General features: G+C 42.1%; 1 protein-coding gene across 1 annotated transcript in view; it reads right to left on the minus strand.

Annotated features, from left to right (window-relative positions):
• Window positions 1-18084, minus strand: part of trim44 (tripartite motif containing 44) — a 59864-nt gene extending 41780 nt beyond the window's left edge. Inside the window, exons 1-4 of the mRNA XM_050073751.1 lie at window positions 17793-18084; window positions 16322-17004; window positions 14802-14879; window positions 3973-4263 (exon numbers count right to left, since the gene is read on the minus strand). Coding sequence (XP_049929708.1) covers window positions 3973-4263; window positions 14802-14879; window positions 16322-16966 — 1014 coding nt within the window. The 5' untranslated portion in view covers window positions 16967-17004; window positions 17793-18084. The remainder of the gene's footprint in view (window positions 1-3972; window positions 4264-14801; window positions 14880-16321; window positions 17005-17792) is intronic.
• Window positions 18085-20507: the final 2423 nt, after the last annotated feature.

A 20507-nucleotide genomic window follows, 5' to 3' on the forward strand; every position in this document is an offset into this window, starting at 1 on the left:
GTCACTGAATCCTCCACAAGTTCCTGCAAATGTTTCATAATAAAAGCCTGTATAGAAAATGAAGGGAATCTCTCGACCGAAATTATCATGGGCTTTTAATTTTAAACAGCTACACGAAGTGTTCGAGTTTGAAATGACAGCACGATGCATGAAGTTTAATAAGGCAGACGGGAGCGGATTCAAAGTAAAAATATAAAAACACAGAGGGAATAATAAATAATGACCCATTTACAAAGTAGTCTGTTTCACATGAAGCTGGTACCCTCAGCAGTTGACACTATTTTTCAGTTTTACTTGGCCTACTTTATATCGGTCTCCCTTGTAAAGAAATAGCACTCTTTGCTAGCCTGATGCAAATGGCAGTACTCACCGGGTTGATAAGGTGCCTCTGCTGTTTCACGCTATTATTTTTCCCTTTTTACTCTGTGTGGTAATGTACCTAGAGGATATATTAAAAAGGCTGGGGTGTTGTTGCCGTACAGTTGTCCACGGCAGCTGATCGCTTTGTGTTTCTACTGGTCAAAGTGACGGCTGTGACGGGAGAAGTCATGAACGACAAAAAGAAAATCAAACATGCTAAACTTCCTGTTGGGACATCGCGAGGTGTACCAGACGTGACGTTGTTTGTCGTCCACTGTGACAAACTACACGAGATGAAACGACAGACTATCTCATACGACACTCATTGTTGTTCACGGTCCAAGCCGACACTGTACGACGCTGCATTGGTCTATAATCGGGCTGATATTGTATAGTGTTAGTTTCAAGTCTTCTTTAATACAGCATGATGTTCAATTTGTAAATCATGGTCCTATTTAGAGAAAAACAGGCAATAAAGCAGTAAAGTGTGGCTACTTTTTGAGTGACAAGTTGCTACCACGGCAACCTGTCACTCAGGATAGGGGCGTAGCAATGCCTAGCCACCAGCAGCTCCACCCTTTCATCTAAATATGGTCACTTCTGATTCAAAAAAACAAACAAGCAAAAAAAAAAAAACCAAGATGGCAATGGCTGAAAGCCCACACTCAAGGCTTCAAAACAGTAGCACACAAACTAAAGAGTGATGACATGGCGGCTCCATCCACTTCTCCTATACAGTCTATAACTGGCATGTGAAGAGAAGAACAGTGTACCCAGCTGCTGTGTTTATAACTGACATCTACTGTAGCCAAAGGACAAGCGTAGTTACACTTGTGCTTTATTAGCCTACAACTCAAGATTTATCCTCATTTAACTACCTGGATCACACTGACACAGCTGACTGTGTGAAAGGAAAACACTTCTCTACATGAACATAATGTATACGCATGGATAAATACAGCCAGTCTCTCCTTTCAACTGGAACAAAGCTGTGTATGGTGGCACCTGTTTACCATACTCATTTTTGCCATAATGACTATGAAGCAGATGCCACTGTCATTAGAAAGATAATCCTTTAATTTAAAGGCCCGGGCTCAAATCTCCACAGCTGCAAGTATCCACCCTGTTTTAGGTATCTTTAAGCAAGGCACCAACATTGTACCAGCGTAACACTTTTAAGTTGGGCCACATCACAAATCGCAAATGAAGACAGGTTGAGGTGCCACTGCCTTGAAATTATGAGTAATAACTCTGTACGGCATGCACTGTAAAGTTGCTACACATGATCAGCAACAAAGCAGCTTTGTGCTGGCTGGCCAATTGTTTGTAATTGTTTATTGACAAGAGCAATAGTGCCCAGTTTTACAAGGCTGCCCTTTGTAACAGCTTTGGCATCAGACCTCTGTGTTTAAACTTTACATTAATTAATCATTGACGCAGTGTGCTTGTGTTTTACTAAAAGTGCGCCCAGCAGCACTGTGTCATGTGACGTAATGTTGTCATTATAGATATCAACTTGAGTCCAGAGTACTTGGATAGACATAATCACAAAGGTAGAAGTGTGAAAGTTTTACAACCCTGCCTTAAAGGAAGACCTCAGTGTTTTTCAGTCTGGACCCTATTTTCCCATGTTTTTGTGTCTAAGTGACAAATGGAGTCAACAATTTTTTGAGATTGGTTCAGTATTGAGAAAGCCGCAGCGGCAAAATAGGCTGCAATGTAATCCCTACGGGAAATTGTACCCTGTCAATTTAGGTCAAGTAAAAGTGCTTGTTTCTGCCACTGACGTGCTCAGATTGTTATTGTAATTGTCTGACAACATAACAAAAAGACCCTACAGAGAAATGAAATGTTTTTCCTTAGCTGTCACTGATCCGGTCTGTTATTGTGTTATTGTGTGTGACCGAGTCTCGCTCAAGCAGAAGTCTTGTTGTGAAATCTTGCAGACTTTCTCCACATTGTCAAAATCAGCTAAATATTCAGCCATGACAATGAAACACTTTTAGATAACACTAAGCTATGCTTTCTGTACTCCAACACAATAGACTCTTCCCAGCACTCCTCTCTCCAACAACAACTTCTCCTTGAGCGAGACTTGTACCCCTTTTCGACAGTCATGGGCTGGCTTACTTGGCTTGGGTGCGAGTTTGCCAGCATGGCAGGGATTTGCATTTCCATTACAACAGGGCTACTAACTTGAATGTGTGTCTTTTACTGATGATGGCTTGTCTTGAGTGATGACATTTAAAAGCAGCTGATCCATGGCTAAAGTACCCTGTTATTTTTGTCGTATGTGTTTTACCACAGCAGGGCAGGTAAAAGAATTTCACCTGTTGGAGGTGAGCTGTTTGCAGAGGTGCAGTAAGAGCCTGTTGTCTGCAGCTCCTCATCTAACATCTCACTGTGGCTGTTTCTGCTTTTACTCTTCCTCCCTGCGGTATTGCCTTTATTGAAGAAAAGCCGCTAATAAAGTTCCACTAATTCAGTGATAAGCACATTTAATTTCCTATAGATTCTTCACAATAAAAGTCCTGTTACTTTGTGAGGTAAAAACTTCTATTTTGAAAGAGCAGAATAAGTTGAGTTTCCGAGCAGCAACTTCACACAACTTCTAACACAGCTGATAGCGAACATGAAACAGTGAAATAAAGCAGATGAGGATACAGGAGAGGAACTAAACTTCAAACCACTGAGATTCACTCAGAAGCTACAAAAGTACTGAGAGCTGAACACACAGAGACTTTCAAAAACACCTTTCTCTCTGGTCTCCTGCAGACAGAGGTGAGTGGAGTCTCGCAACTCAAACACTTGTTTGCGGGGGAGAAGTGGGGTCGTTGGGGGTTGGGCTGCAGTCAGTGAGGCGTCACTGCTACCCGCTGACGGCTCGGCTTTTGGACCCACTCTGGAGAAGGTCCATCTCTGGCGCAGCTCTGTGAGGCACGGTGTCTTTTATCGGATAATGGAAACACAAATCTGCACAGCATGGCTTCACTCAGCGTGGCCACAAGTGGCAGTGGTAAAGGCCCAGTAGTCACAATAATACACCGACTAGTAAAAGCTAAGGAAAAACATTTCATTTCTCTGTAGGGTTTTTTCCATAATGTTGTCAGACACTTCTAATAATCTGAGCCAGCCACTGGTAAAGACACTGACTGGACGTAAACTGACAGTGCACAATTGTCAGTAGGGATTACACTGCAGCCTGTTTCACTGTCCGGCTCTCTCAATACTGGACCAGTTTCAAAAATCGTTGTCTCAACTTGTTGCTCAGACAGAAAAACATGGAAAAATATAGGATATTGATTGTAACTGGGATGAAAAATCCCATTAACTACTTACACAAATAAGTCAACTTAGATTCAGAAGGCCATATTTGAGTGAGACCAACACCTCTAACTACATCAGACTTGTGAGAATATACTGTATGAAACTAGCTTATGTATAAATAATGGCAGGTTGAATGTCAGTCACACTAGACTTCTGTGTCATTATCAGCTTGCTAACCTCTCCACCTGCACTTAGCTGTGCAATGAGTCAGACACACACTGCTGATTATAGAGAAGCAGTTTAACATGCAGAATAAGGATAATGTGGAAGGCATGTCCCTCTCACCTGCACTCTGCGGGCTGGTCCAGGCGCTGCAACGAGGGCCTCTGCTGCCGCCACAGGACCTATCGCCTCGGCTTGTTCCAGCAGGCACAGTTGGTGTGTGATGTTGGCCATCTCTTCCTGCAGGCGTTCCGTTTCGACGGAGATCTCTGCGATTTTCTCAGCGGCAGATGCCGTCAGAAAGGCCTCTTTGAGGTCCACCAGGTGAAGGGTCCTCTTCTCCTCCAGGCGCACCAGTCTGCGGAGCTCATCGAACTGGCTGTTCACGTAGGCCTCGAGCTCCTCCGTCGACATCTAGGATATGTAGATGAGACAGAGGGAAGCGTATGTGAAGGAATTGACTGGGGGAATTTAAGCGCAGGATGTCCGCAAGTTACCAAGTTGGAAAGAGATTGGGCTGCCTTTGAAAATAACATGAATGAACTTCGTCAATGTAGGTTTGAAATACTGAGATGAACAGAGAAGCACAGCCATTAAAATTAAAAACAAGTAAATAAAAATAGAGAAAAGAAGATAGTAAAATTGTAAGAGTATAAACTGTAATGACCACAGTATAGGGGCCACACAGGCTTCTGTCTTTATTTGACATGTGAATACTTTTTTAATAAGCCCACTGGTCTCTGTCATGCAGTAGCTAATTGATAGCATAAAGCACATCCCCTGGAGGTAAACTCCATGCATCCCATCTGTAGATAGAGACCTCAGAGGCTCCTTCTACCACAGCAAGCCATCTGTTTGGCTTTCAAGGCAACTGAACTGCTCACTGAGATACCCTTTTTAATCCATTCCTCTGTTCCCTGATGAAGCTCTCTTTAGCTATGACTCATTACCTTAAAACACCTCAATAAACAAATGCCTCCCTGAAACCCTTCCTGCTGTGATGGCTCCACCTCCAGCGCAGACACCGACATGTGGTAAAACACCCCAAAGTCCCCTGTCATGATCTCTGCCCCTGAATATGTTATAATCGCTCCAATCTCTGAACATCAGCTGCTCGGTCTTTCTTCCTCCCTCGAGCAGAACTTCACTCTCTTCCCTTCCATCTATTTTATCTTGTTTCCCCTCAGCCTCCCTCTCTCCACTGAAGCAAGGAATCATCCGTCTTTACTGAGGTTGGTGGAGCCACGGCCCCTATGGGCCCAAAGTTTTATCGCGTATATGCCATTTCTGCACAAGCAATCAGATTCCCCAAATTGGCCATTAAACCAAGCGCGAGAAGTAACAATTTTAATTTAGTTTCTTTGAATGAACAGAGAAAAACGTGCACATCGTTCACCCTGAATCAGACAGAGGGACTTAGTTAACATCTAATTGGAAAGCAATTCTCTTTTTGCCTTGCCAAGATCAATAGCTTAAATATGTCTGACGAATTAGGGACAATAGACTACAACGGCATTGAACTAGAAACACGTTCCATTCCTTGTCCAGATACTCTAGTGAAATGTGTCTGTGAATGTGTAAGACTGGAGAGAATGAAGCATTGTTTTCCAAATCTTTTTTCCTATGCCTTTGGAAGTTCTCTTCTTTTTAACACAATAGAGGGAAGTGCTAAAATTTAATAAATCCTACTAAATTAAAGTAGCGGCTGATGAAATCTTCTAGAAGACTCATCATTTTAAACATGAGCAGTGAACACTTAAAAAAAACACATTAAGAACTGACAAGGCATTTACTACCTCATTTGGTACTGGGACAATGATTTAATGCTTAAGCTGCTGCTGATGGTTTGACGTCTGAGGAGTCTTGCTCTAACTTGTCTGTGATTGAGGTGTCATGGACACTGTGATGAATCAACATATTCAATATTCAAGTCTGATTCCCCTAAATAATCCTTTCAAATATTAATTTTTAAGAGCTTTAACATCTGCTAGGCATTTACATTTATTATCAGTCGGCCAAGTGGAGTGAATGTCTGTCAATTTCTTCAGTGGTATCTGCAGTATGAATTCCTTAACAGCTAGCAGTAGCAGTGATTACTTCAGTGGTTATTTCCATGGTGCACACAGCTTTAACATTCAGTGACTATCATGAATATGGATGAAGAGGTATATGTTTTTTGGTTTGGCTAGTCTTTCATGTCACATTACATGGCATGATTTTACCTACACAAATAACAGTACATAACATATTAATAATTTTTATGGAGCCAATCCCAGCTGACACTGGGCGAGGGGCGGGGTAAAACCTAGGTTGCCAGACTATCGCGGGGCTGACACATAGAGACAGACAACCAGTCACGCTCACATTCACATCTACATGCAATTTAGAGTAAGAGTGCCTGGAGAAAACAGGGGGGAACATACAAACTCTGTAGGGCTCCCCCACCCCAGGGTTCGAACTTCCCCACTATAAATATTAATCAGACTAGAATATTAAATATATTTTATATCATCTAATATTAAAAGACTAGAATTACCGCCTCATGTTGGTATGCCTACATGAACCTGTCAAGTTGCAGTTACAGTTTACATCCATTTGAAGTATTGTCATATGTAGCCATGACAGCTGACAATACTTCAAACAGGCTACGGATGTCGCTGCAAAGAAGCTACATATTCTAAAAAAAAGATTGGCAACCCAAGATTAGCGTCACCGATTCTGTATTTGACTAAATGTCTCCCCTTCTGTCCTGAGTTATGGTGTTGAACAATGGTCAGAAAAGTATTTTTGCAGAACATTATGATGTCACAGTGAAGCTGACTTTTGACCTTTTGGATATAAAGTGTCATCACTTAAGCATTTTGTCCTATTAGACGTGGATGGGAAATTTTGCCATGATTAGCATATGAATTCTTGAGTTATGGCCAAAAACATGTTTTGTGAGGTCACAGTGACCTTTGACTACCAAAATCAATCAGTCCATTGTTGAGCCCAAGTGGACGTTTGTGCCAAATTTGACAAAAATTCCCTCAAGGGCTTCTTGAGATATTGAGTTCATGAGAATGAGACAAACGTGAGGTCACAGTGACCTTGACCTTTGACAACCAAAATGTAATCACTCCATCGTTGAGTCCAAGTGGAATTTTGTCTCAAATTCGAGGAATATTCCCTCAAGGTCTTCTAGAGATATCGTGTTAATGAGAATGGGACAAACACAAGGTCACAGTGACCTTGACCTTTGACCACCAAAATCGAATCAGTTTTTTTTGTGGAGGCCAAGTGGACGTCCGTGCCAAATTTCAGGGAAAATTCCCTCAAGGTCTTCTAGAGATATCGTGTTCATGAGAGTGAGACAAACGTGAGGTCACAGTGACCTTGACCTTTGATGACCAAAATCTAATCATTGTTGAGTTCAAGTGGATGCTTATGCCAAATTTAAAGAAATTTCCTCAAGGTGTTCTCAAGATATTGCGTTCACAAGAATGGGGCAGACAAACAGACAATGTGAAAACATTTACTGGTGCGGAGGCATAAAACTCTGCATCTCTCTATTTTGTTCTTTTGTGGTCGTAGCAGGTTTCAGAGAAAAGAGACAGCATAAATCATAAAGAACAACGGTCGCCAAGAGCAAAGCTGCAACATGAATAGGGCGGACCGAGCTATAACATAAAACATATCGTCTTTAGTATCTGTCATCAAACCGCCACATTCCATCACCACATGTCCCAATCTCCAGGACCTCCACCGAGCCCCCTGCCCTCTCATTGAGTCCCCGTGGCCTCTGTGACAGATGGGAAGCGTGATCCTGGATCAGTGCTCTTTGTGTATGTGGAGCAGGAGCCCTCTGCCCTTGGACCTTTCACTCAGTGACAGAGTATCTCTGAGAATTGGTCCAGCTAGTAAGGAAGGAGCATTCATGCGTGCTAATCTTCATTTGCATTGCTGCAAGCTGCGGCCACAAAATGAGGCCTCGGGAGAGACAGTGGCACGCTGCTTGCAAGGGCAGAGTTAGAGTAAGGACGAGAGAGAGGGAGCACAGGCAGAGGTAGGACAGGCTAGCAGATTAAGAAAGCTAATTTCTTTTTTCAAAAAAAGAGGTAGAACATTAAGCAAGCAGATTAGGAAAGCCAAATTCATTTTCATGTTTCTAACATGCCATGTATTATCACTGTGGAACCATTCCTATCTGGGAAATTCATGAATAATGGGACTGCAAGCTAATGCTAAAAAGGCCTATCAGCTCAAACCTCATATATGCAATGTAATCTGCAGTCATGCGTGTCTTCCAAAATGGTTGTTCTAATCAGGAAATGCCAACTTAAACCTTGATGTCATTACTATACGAACATTTTTGGAGCTGTGTAAGGTGGGCTGAAAGTTCCAAGGGAGGAAAAACAACTCCTTGTGACTTCCTCAGAAACAGAAAGTTTGGATCTGTGCCTCACTAAAAATAAAACACTTCTTAAGCCTTTCCACTAACACTTTACATGATTACAATCTAGCAAGACATTTAAATAGAATTAACTTCACACACTGGTGTACTTTGTGACTGGCTACAAAAAAGGTTGTGCTACTCATTAGTGCTGATGAAAAAAACTGCAGAAAAAGAACCAAAGCCCTTGGGAGTGAAAATTTAGCAGTGTGAAAAACAAACAAATTGTGTGTCATTACTTTGGTGAGACATCCGGACGCACTGCAAACGGCTCACAACAAATATCAAAATAGCTTCAGCTTTTAAGCGTAACCCCTTCACCTGCGCAGACACATCAGTGGGTCTATCATTACAAATGCAAATGGACAAAAGCACTAATTTGATTACTCTTCTCCACATCAATGGCGAAGATAAAACCCTGCTGTCTTGGGCTAGAATATTTCCCTAAATTTAAACATCCTGTAACTTCAGTGAAGTGATGAAAAATGCAGATGCAGAATTTTTCCTTTTTTGGAAATGGCACAGAGAGATGAGAATGTTTTATCTAACTTTGATGCTCCTCAGGGGGGAATTGTGGGGAGCACTAGAGTTCAAATGGTTAACTTTCTTTGAAATCGCAGCGCGTCGTGCTGCTTATTCAGAGGTCTGTTTTGTGTGATGCTTTTTTAAAAAGGCTTAAAAAGCATTAATAGAACATTAGGAGTAAATGGATTTGAACTGTCCTTGCCCTTGGCAATAGTGGCCCTGTTCCAAGTGAACACTACTCTCTCACGCTCTCTTTTATCTCTTCCTGAAATTAGATTCACCAATTAAACCTCCAACACAACACAGCAATACAAGTTCATTTGAAAAACACCAGCTCTTCAAAAGTCACATAAAGTGATACAAAGTGGGGAAGAAAAAAGAGGGCAGAGGAAAAATGAGACAGAAGGCCTTTGGTTTTATAATAGCAGAGTTTCAATATCCAGCACCTTTTTATTGGTTTTGAGTGAGGCAATGTCAGCCAAGCAACTTTCGGGGGAATGATACCGAGTAATTCAATTAAAATGCTGTGAGTGGAGATAGAAAGGGAACAGCAGCCTTAAAGAGCAATGGGAGGAGGGGGGCAGAGAGAGGAAGAGGGGGAGGAGGAGGAAAAAGGATGAGGTAGAGAAGGACAAGAAAAAGCAGGATGAATAAACCTAACAGCAGCAGCCAAGTCTTTTCATGCCTCTCCTGTCTGTTCCTCAGCCTCGGCTCCCTAAGACAGCTTTAATGTGTCTGCTGCTCTTGTAGATTTTATGAGGCAGGGAAAATGGATGTAGCTACTGCACACACATTCGCGTTTGTGACTGGGCTGATGTTGCCGCGCTGCTTCCAGATATCCGACTCTTCTCGCTGTAGCTGCGGAGAGCTGCTCCACAGGCGCCGTGTGTCCTATAGACAGCACCCTGCCGGCGGAAAGTGGGGTAAATAAAACATGAGAGCAGATAAATATGCTGACTACCTGCTGTCCTGGGCTGACGCCACAACACGCTTCACAAATCATTTCCAGCTCTTTGACGATAGGTTGAATGACAGACCGCAATCGAGGCCCTTTATGTTACGCTACGCCTCTGGTCCGCCATTAATATGTATGCAGCCTCATCGGGTTTTTTTTGCATTATATTCCAGTTCCCTGTGGGAGCTTTGAGAGATTAAAATCCCCACACCTGCAGCAAAGTACATAATTAAGCAGGCTAGATTTAATAAGCTAACACCAGCTAAGGGTTAAACTCACCCTTCGCCCCCTCGCAGATAGCTGCTGACACGTCTTTCCCTCTGAAGTCCTTCAGGAACGTCCGTCCCACACAACTTAACCTTCTCAAACTTCTGTCTCTCTCCTTTCCCTTTTTTCGCCTCTGTTTCTCACACACACACATATACACACAACTTTCCTCACCGGCAGCAGTCACTCTGATGGTTGCCTGTCATGCATAATAAGAAAGGTTGACATTTGAGAGTACAGGGAGGACACGCCGACAAATCCACATAATGGTCTCTCACACAGTGGCCTGTGAGTGAGCAGGTAAGTGGTTTTCGCCGAGCACCTCTACAATGGAACAGCACAAGACTAAATGTCCAGGAAGTCCTTGGGGCAGCATTGATATTTCAGTATGATAATAGACATGAACTCGGCTGGGGTGCCGGCTGCCAGTAAAAGTGTTACCTCTCGCAGGCCAGTCAAATTAACCTTCTACATTATGCCACTGTGCTTGGGTCACATCTCTGCAGGTACTGAAGCAATGCTCCCGTGTGCCTCTGCTCTCCGCTGGGTTCAGACACAGTATTATAAGCAGAGCATAAGGCAGAACAGGCGTTGCAGGGGTGGCTGGGAGAGCAGGTGCTGCCTGACGACGGTAAGTAGCTGAGACCGTAGCTGAGACCTAGCTGTGCATCCCTGATCCTGTCGCTTGCTGTTACATCTCTCGGTGCACAGCACATAACTGTCTGTGGTCAAGTTTCATTTTCAGAGGCAGAACATGCCCCCAATATGGCATCTGTAATGGAAATACAGCCGCTGTTTTCAAGGTTGACTTGTCATGAAAATTCAGTTTGCAGCTTTTGTTTTGGTTGATATCAAGAGAAAGGTGACTGTGTGCGAAATGCGCCAGGCACCCGGATTTTCAGTCGACGACTCGGTGAAGGTTAGACACACAGACTCAAATAAGGTTTTGATCATTATTTCAGCTTGTGACCCTTATTTCATGTCTCGGTTCCACATGACTGACTGAGACAATCTGAGTGGTACAAACACTTTCTTGTCACTTCTGTGTCCTCTCCAATAACTACCATGGAATGTGCTTTTGCCTTTCTGCTGCAATATGATGCTGGAATACAACGAATTGCTTGCAAAATTAAAGAAAAATGGAAGGAAATTATTTCCTACATTCTTTTATTGAACAAATTGAAAATTGAACTTAACACAAAAGACACCGATAAAGAAAGAATAACACTTTAAAGCAGTGGTTCTCAATTGGTGGGTCGCAGTCCAAAAGTGGGTCGCATGTCGATTCTGAATGGACCGCAAGTGACTCGCAAGTGGGTCAAGTTTGTTTGTGTACAGTTGGTAAACAATGGAGGAGAAACTGGTGGTAGTGGTTGCTGGATACCCAGAGCTATACAGCCCAATGATAGACAGCTGGTTGTCAAACTGCCCCCTAAGTCATCCTAAAATATTCCTCAATACGGCCATCATCGAGGCGAAACTGGTGGTCCTCCCTGTGATCCACCCTTTCTTTTAGGGTCTCATGTACCCACACAGATCTCCATTTCCCTGTGCCCAACCAGCTATGTGCTGATAGCCTCTCATCCTCAACCAGAGCTACATCAAGTACCCTCTGCCTGTCCATTTTAGGAACCAGAAACCAATTAGTGTCAAACTGAAATAAATAAATAAACGATAGATTGATTACACAGGAAGGTTAGAATAAGGAGGTGAGTCCTTGGTTGCCTGGCAACAATAATAAGGCGCAGCAAGTGTTTTTTTTCCACTAGTGGCATTCAATTTAAAAAAAGGCCAGTGCGGCACGCCTCGTGTTTTGCAACCTGTAAAATGCTGTCTGTGTGATCCAAGACAGTCTGAAAATATGAGTAAACACGAACAACTTTCTCCAGAAATCCTAAAGCCAAAGTGCTAAAACTCTACTTTGTGATGTCATAGGGTGTAATGCCTGGAGCTGCTCCATAGACAATGAATAGTGAATGATATTATAGATCAGTGGTTCCCAACTGGTGGGTCGTGGGCCAAAAGTGGGTCACGGACATGTCAAGTTTGTAAAAACCATGCTTTATTTTGAAATATGGTGAATTTCAAGCGCTGTTTCCTGTTGTAAAATGAGTGAGAGAACAGACAGTTACTTGACAGAGACAACAAACTAGCTCGATGACGTGGCCAAACGCAAGTATGACGCTGAATATATTAAACTGTGTGGACTGTGAACTAATGACTAAGGAGAAATCTAGAAGGGGATGTGAGTGTGGACAGATTTAATGAGTGAACAGAAAAAGAAGAAGAAAATTATAAACTGCTTGTGTCGATTCGTCACTACGGTCATTTCTGTATGAGTATTGGAGCCATACTGGGTTACATTATATTGACAAGTGCCTGTTTCATGTCCACCTCGTCATAGAGAGGGTTAAAAAACGTTAGAAACACCTTACAATTTAATGCACTGTATAATACACTACATCCATCCTAGTCCGAGATCGAATACAAGGATTTTTATGTCAACTTCAAGTTCAACAAGGGTTTAAAGACAGCTACAGGGTGTTCTGTATTCACCATCCCTCTCTATTTTGTACATGACAATGCCTAAATAGAGTCACTTTGAAAATACAACCTCTGATTTAACACAGAAGTGCTGAGTCAAAAAGTGACATTAGCTGAAGCCTGACAATGACATGACTCAGTGGTCACACACAATGATGCCATCACTCCTACGCTTCAAGTAGAATTATATCTGCAGAAACCCAAAAGGCACGGTCTGTGATCTGTGAATGGGGCGGAATGATAAATATATGGATTGAAATAATTGGCTCTCATGTTTACTACCCAATGCCTTTATGACATAATCTCTTTCTAATCCCTCTTTATCTCATTCTAGACTGCTGTGTCTCCACTGCTGCAGTCTATACACCGCCGCAGTGCTTACTGCTGTACCCACTGAATTAGAAATGAGTAATGCCTCTTTTTTTTTTTTTTTTTGCTCTGTTATGGCTCCCCATGTCTTGAAACCAGCTTCAGTCAAAGGTTTATTTATATCCTTATCAAAAACAAAAACCTACCGAACTTATAAAATGTTAAATTTCATGGTAGCCCATTTTCTGCCAATGTGATTAAAAAAAGATCATAAAGATAAGTTATTGCACGGAGAAACTTTCTTGAAAAATTGACTCAGTATGTCAAAATAATGGCTTTGTCATGACATTTTATTTTAAAAAATAATGAGGGAGTTTCTCAAAATAATAACTTGGGTTAATTTCTCATCATTTTAAAATATGAAGTAAATATTTTGAGAAAGAAAATCAGAAAATTATTTTTTGAGATGCTATGTCATTACTTTGAGGTATTAAGTTGCTATCTCCAGAAAGTTTCCAATTACAATGACTTTCGAGATCTTTGTTTTTCATTGCATTAGTGAAAATGGGCATGGAATATGACATATAATTAATAAAAAGGTTTCTCATTATTTTGAGGCACTATGTCATTATTTTGAGAAAGTTTCTCATTATTTTGCTAAAGTTTCTCATAATTTTGAGAGTTTCTCATTATTTTGAGGTATTATGTCATTATTTTAAGGGACGAAGTCAATATTTCAAGAAAGCTTGCCATTACAACTTTCAGGATCTTTTTTTCATTGCATTATTGAAAATGGGCATGAAATAAAACAAATCATTAGTAAAATAAATGAGAAGCTTTCTGAAATAATAATGATTTGGTACCTCAAAATTATGACTTAGTGTCTCATAGTAGTATCACTTTCTCAAAATACTGACTCAGCATGTCAAAATAATGACTTTGTATCTCTAAATTATGACATTTTATTTAAAATATAATGAGAAAGTTTCTCAAAATAATGACTTGGGTTTGTTTCTCATCATTTTTAAATATTAAGTAAATATTCTGAGGTAGCGTCTCATCATTCTGAGGTACTATGTCATTATTTTGAAAAAGTTTCTTATTATTTTGAGATAATATGTCATTATTTTGAAAAAGTTTCTTATTATTTTGAGATAATATGTCATTATTTTGAGATTGTTTCTAATTATTTTGAGGTACTAAGTCATTATCGTAACAAAGTTTCCCCATTACAATGACTTTCAAAAAAAGTTTTTCCATTGCAATAGTGAAAATGGGCATGGAATATAACATATTATTAGTAAAAAAAAAAAAAGAGAAGCTTTCTAAAAATACTGACTTAATATCTCAAAATAACGTAAAAAATGACATACGTCATTATACTGACAAAGTTTCTCATTATTTTGAGATACTAAATCATTATTATTAACATAGTATGTCATTTTTTGAGAACTTGGCTCTTTGTAATGACTTACAGGATCTTTATGGAAATGAGCTTCGATATTCGTATAGACATAACCTATTTCAAAGAAACACTCATTCAGCTTTTTTTGAGACAGAATGAAAATGATGATCACTCATTCATGGTCTTCAAATCAGGTAGTCGGCGATCCAATTTGGACTTGGCAGTGAGTGAAGTTATGAATTAGGGAACCTGAAATATAGAACTGCATTTAAAATATAGAAAAGGACCTGCAGGATCTGCCGTGTTCATTTGACAGGCTGACTGAGGCCCCCGTCGTTCCTTGCAAGGAGGTCAAGTCGACCATTTATGGCTGCGGCGCAATTCTAATTTCATTTGATAGGATTCCTAAATGAGAACAGTTGAGTGCAAATCCTTTGGGAGGGGTTTTTTAAAAACGGCCCGAGCTGTATAACTCATGTTGAGATTTGACTCTGTATGCAGGAGTTTGCGCTCACCTCAGGGTTGATCCACTTGGTCTTGACATTCTCTGCCATCTGTTGTGTACAGCCCAGTAGGTCGTAACCTTGCCGGCTCTACAGGTGGAGCAGACAAACACACAGTAAACACATCAGAGTAAATGACTGTTTAAAAAACAGCACATACACATATATTCTGTTTCATTAGTTCATTATTTCACTGTTAATCATTTAGAAGAGCACCAAATTAACGTAGGCTATACTTATCAGTTTATAACTCCATGCAAAAACAAACTGGGCACATTGACAAAAAAACAAATTAGCATATTTTTAATCAAACATCTCAGTAGAGATAATGTGACAATATTTTTGCTTTGCAGCTTTTAAAAGCTGTTTACACACAAGAAAAAGGCATGATACGCCACAATTTTATATTAAAGTTTCACACGCTACATGCTCAATGCAATGTACAGCAACGGGAAATCATATCACTACTCCCGCAGATAAAAGGTTCTTTCACATGAATACACTGATGCGGTAAACAGGATAAAAGCGAGGGTAGGTTTAGAGTAAATAATGTGGCCTTAGGGCTGCGTGTGTGTGTGTGTGTGTGACCCCATTTGTCTCTAATCAATCCGTATGTGGCCATGATGTAAGAGAAAAGCACTGGAGTGTGCTGCTCCACTTCTGTTTTTCAGATGTGCTGCCACGGGGCAGGGGACAAAAACGGTGCTCTGTAAATTACAGTCGGCGCACCATGTGGGTCATTACTACTGTAGCTAAATGCGCCGGCTTTGTAGTTCAGTTTATTTTAATGTTCACAAACAAAACCCTTGACCGTTCAAAATATTAATGCAAAACTACGTCCTGGTTTCTGATACTATCACACCCCTGTTAATTGGACTTCTGTGCAATAACACAGCCCAAATGTGTTCGTTGTGCCGATAACATCTGACTCTAAATGGTTCTATAATCATCACAAACACTATGCTCTGCTGAACTGAGCCCATAGTGATGATGGCCTTATTCTCAAAAACCAGCACAGCATTAGCCCAACTTACTGGACCGACTGAAATGCTGCGCCGAATGAGCGGTGATTCCCTGGACCTTTGAAATACGCCTGAAGCAAAAAAGCCATCTGGGAAATGGAGGACGGGTGAAGCTATAATTGGCATCAAGTCAAACGGACATTGGGATATATTCATAAATGTTTAATATCAATTTCACAGTTTTCATAGGAATTATTTATGTAGCCATGTAATTGAATCCATTTATTAATGATGTCATGTGGGTGATCATGAGCCATTGTTACGTTTAAAATATTACACAGAGCTCTTACAGAGCCCTGGTGAGTTGACTTAAAGACTACAGGGCCTACAGCTATTGACTTACTACTTAATACTGAATTTAAAATGCAAACCAGATAGACGACACTCTGAATACATTACAGAGCCGCAGATGTTGTGATTAAGTACAGTAGAGAGCATACAGTGTTCTTACATATATATATATATATATATATATATATAAGCCTATCACGCTCTCAGTGTGTGACTCACCTTCTGCCACACATAAGCCTCGTGCAGGGTGATGATCTCATGGTCGCGGTGCTCACCCTGCACCGCACACACCACACAGATGATCTTCTCATCTGGTTTGCAGTACAAGGAGCCCTCCTGTTTGTGCTCCTTGCAGCGCAGTCTCTCTACTGTCACTGTGTCCCTCTTCCCTGCCTCTCCAGCAGCCACGGCCTCCTGCCCTGCCTCCGCACCCTTGGCTCCATCATCCAGCTCAGCCTCCTGCTGCAGGCCATTCTGGGCTCCCTCCCTGTCCCCAGCATCACTGCTTTCACCGCCATTAGCCATTGCCACTCCAAGTAGTGCCATTCCCTGATTAGCGCCCATTCCAGCTGCCCTCTCCACACCAACCTCATCCTCGGCTCCATCTCCCACTCTGGAGTCTCTTTTGGTGCCAAGTCCATTAGCTTGTGTCTCCTCGTGGTTATAAGGCATTATGGGGTGATGTGTACTGCTGGCATGTCTGTCAGCGTGGACGGGGCAGAAGGCAAAGCTGCAGATGTAGCACACTTGTGTTGCCGGTTTGGCTTCGTCGGGCTCGCACGCATCACATGATCCGTCCATCTGTGGCAGCTCCTCGTGTTTCAGCCCCATAGCTCCTTCCTGGGGTTCCCCTTTGTGGTCCATGGCGGCTGATAATTATTGTGGGAATAACAGGAGCAGGTCTTGTAGGAGACACACAGAGTAGAGGACAGGTTATTAATAGCTGTGACCTTCTGTATGCAGATCTCATATTTGCACAGGGGAAAGTCCAAGATCCTCAGGACTAATCCCCTCTGATATAATATTCCCAGACAGATGATGTATAGCGGGAGGCAAAGTCCACAGCAAACAGCATCCGGAGCAACACCATCACACAAGCCACACAAAAACAGGGAATCATTTTGCAAGGACAATAAACACCAAGACCCCATCTGTGATCACTATGTGTGCAAACACGCTCACTTTGTTCACTGACTCACAAGTGCTGAGCAGGACTGTACCCTCAGCATGACCGAACACCATTGCTCTTCTTATCTCACCTCTTGTCATCAGGCCCTGACCTTTACATGTCTTGTTAGTTTTTGTGTTTATGCCCTCTCGCCCTGCTTTCACTTCACTCTGCAGGAGTGAGGCTGAAAGTGAAGAGAGACCCGTGTGTATGCCTTGTACACTGAACACACACAAAGAGTTTTTTTTCCTCCTCACTTTCTCTTTCTCCTCGGAGCCTTCCTCTCCTGAGCTATGTCTGTGTACTCTTTCCCCACTGCTGACACAAACAACCGGTAGAAAAAGTGCTGTAATGCAGAGAGAGAGAAAAAACACCCCCTCTTCCCCTTTTGCTATTTCTCTGTCTCTCACACATTCATGATGCCTCCTCACGTAAACACACACACACACACACACACACACAAGCATTTTCTCCCTCATCCTGTGGGGCTTAGCAGTTTGCAACTCACTGCAGTGTACTTACTCGTCTGTGTCTTCCTCCCCCCCTTCTGCTTTTCTTGTCTAGGGCTTGTTTTGAGGTAATATGGAGTCAGTGGAGGAGTTAGCTTGACAGCTAACTTCCTTAGCACAGCTGTTGTGCTCTGGGTCTATTATTAAGCTGTCGACAGATCTACTTTCACTTTATAGCAGCAAAAAGAGGCTCCAGCTTCGTTCCGACAGCGTTTACTTCCTTATTTTCATCAGCTGCTGTCTGCTTTTTTTCTACTTCCTGCTTGTAGTCTCCTGTGTGTGTGTGAGCGGCAGAGACACACAGAGGCTGAAGGGAGAAAACCAGGGATGTAACGTTCACAGTCAAACTCCGCACCGGAGGCAGGTAGAAGACAGAAGATTAATTTGTAACGTTAGCACGAAGTGGTTGTGTCTTAAAGCTACTCATTTCTAGTTTTAGTGGTATTATAATTGCCAATAATTATAAAACTATATTTCTTTAACTTACCCCCACCTGCGCCAATTATGTAACATTAAGCTAGTCGGCCATTCACGGTACGTGAAGTTAGCTACGTCATCTAAAGTTAGCCTAACTTCTTTTTGCTAAAGCCAGCATAGCTAACACTAAGTTAGCCTACATTTCAAAACAAATGACACCCAACAAAAGCTTTTCAAGTGCAGTTTTCTTAGTGTCATCACATTAAAAATGCTGTAATTCTTAAAAATTAATTAAATAAATACAAAATTCACTAGAAACCACATGAGGAGGGGCAGAGTCAGTACCTTCAGTCATGGCTGAGCTGCAGTTTTAATAAAAGAAATAAATAAAATAATACAGACAAAACTTTAAAGGGGCAATACATCAATTTTCAAAATTCATTCGTTATTCCAACAGTCTAAGGCCTGATCACGCAGAAAATGCTTTAGCAGCTGAAGGCGGCTTTTTGTAATTGTTTTTAAGGACGCATTCACACCAGGATAGTCCGGGGGACTCAGTTTGATTGGGTGGGGAATGCCGAAAAATTTCACACCTTCATTTGGTTCGGTTCACTTTTTAAAGCAGACCAAACCGCCTGGACAACGTCAAGCAGTTACAACAGCTGCTCGTTTGGGGGTGGTATTGCCCGAAACAACCACTGACCAGGAAAAAAAAAAGCATGAGGAATAAGAAAAACCAGCTCATCAATTGGGCAGGACCGAAAACGGCTTAGTCACTACAAAAACACCAAACACCAAAATGCACTGTGCTCTATGTCACTTTCTCTCTTTGGTTCACTTCCTCTCTTTGGTTCGCTGGATCGTCCATTTGCATTTCCTACTGTAAGTGAACCGCACCAGGGTTCACTTGCAAGTGAACTGAGACCCCCAGTTTTCAAGCAGACCAGGGTTCGCTCGTTTGGTCCGAGTTCGAATGAGCGTTTGCACCACTCAAAATGAACTATCCGTGGAAGCGGACCAGGTTTCGTTTAAAGCAGAGCAGATAGTGTCTGTGTGAATGCGTCCTAAGAATGAAGCTTTTTCCATGCATTTTTTGCGTTGCGACGCGCCTCGCGTTCCTGCGCTCTAAGCGCCTGGTGTTTTTGCCAGAGCCCTCTGAACTCCTTGAGTTCAACTCAAGCGGGAAAAACACCCCACGTAATCTCTGCTTTTTTCCCATCGTCCAATCAGATGATTTGAGAGGCGGGCCTTCTGTGGTGGTCACGACAACAAGTTTACAGTTGTAAGCAATGGAGGAGAAACTGATGGTAGCAGCCGTATAGCTCTGGGTTGGATACCCAGAGCTATACGGCCAGACGGTTGACAGCAGGTTGTCAAACTGCCCGAGTCATCCTAAAATATGCCTGGATAGGGCAATAATCCAGGCGAAGCACCTGGACAAACTGGTGGCACCCCCTGTGATCCACCCTTTTTTTTAGGGTCTCATGTACCCACACAGATCTCCATTTCCCTGTGCCCAAAGAACTATTTGCTGACAGCCTCTGACCCTCAACCAGAGCTAGAGCAAGTACCCCCTGCCTGCCCATGTGCCTGTGGAACTAGATACTAATTACTGTCAAACTAAAATGAATACATTCATGATAGAGTCTGTGGTTGCCTGGCAACAATAAAAAGGAGCAGCAAGCTTTTTTTTCTCACTAGTGGCAATTAAAAAAAAAAATGGCAGTGCAGCGTGCCTTTTGTTTTGCAACCTGCAAAATGCTGTCTGTGGGATCAGGGCCTAAGACGGTCTAAAATTATGAGTAAACACGGACAACTTTCTCCCAAATTCTAAAGCCAAAGTGCTAAAACTCTACTTTGGGATGTCATAGGGTGTAAAGCCTGGAGCTGCTCCATAGACAGTGAATAGTGAATGATATTATAGATCAGTGGTTCCCAACTGGTGGGTCTCGGTCCAAAAGTAGGTTGCGAGTCCATTCTGAATGGACCGCAAGTGACTCGTGTCAACATGTCAAGTTTGTAAAAACCATGCTTTATTTTGAAGTGTGGTGAATGTCCAGTGCCGTTTCCTGCAGTATAATTAGTGAGAGAACAGACAGTTACTTGACAGAGACAGCAAACTAGCTCGACGACATGGCCAAACATAAGTATGACGCTGAATGGATGAAACTGTGTGGACCTTGACCTAATGACTAAGGAAGAATCTAGACACCGTGGCTGGACCAGTTGAGATCCACTGTTACAGATGACACTAAGAGCACACAGGGGAATGTTCTGGGTATATGGGTACATTTTCTGTTTCAGATCTGAG

Source organism: Epinephelus moara, chromosome 20, assembly GCF_006386435.1.
Source record: "Epinephelus moara isolate mb chromosome 20, YSFRI_EMoa_1.0, whole genome shotgun sequence".
NCBI classification, from domain to species: domain Eukaryota; kingdom Metazoa; phylum Chordata; class Actinopteri; order Perciformes; family Serranidae; genus Epinephelus; species Epinephelus moara.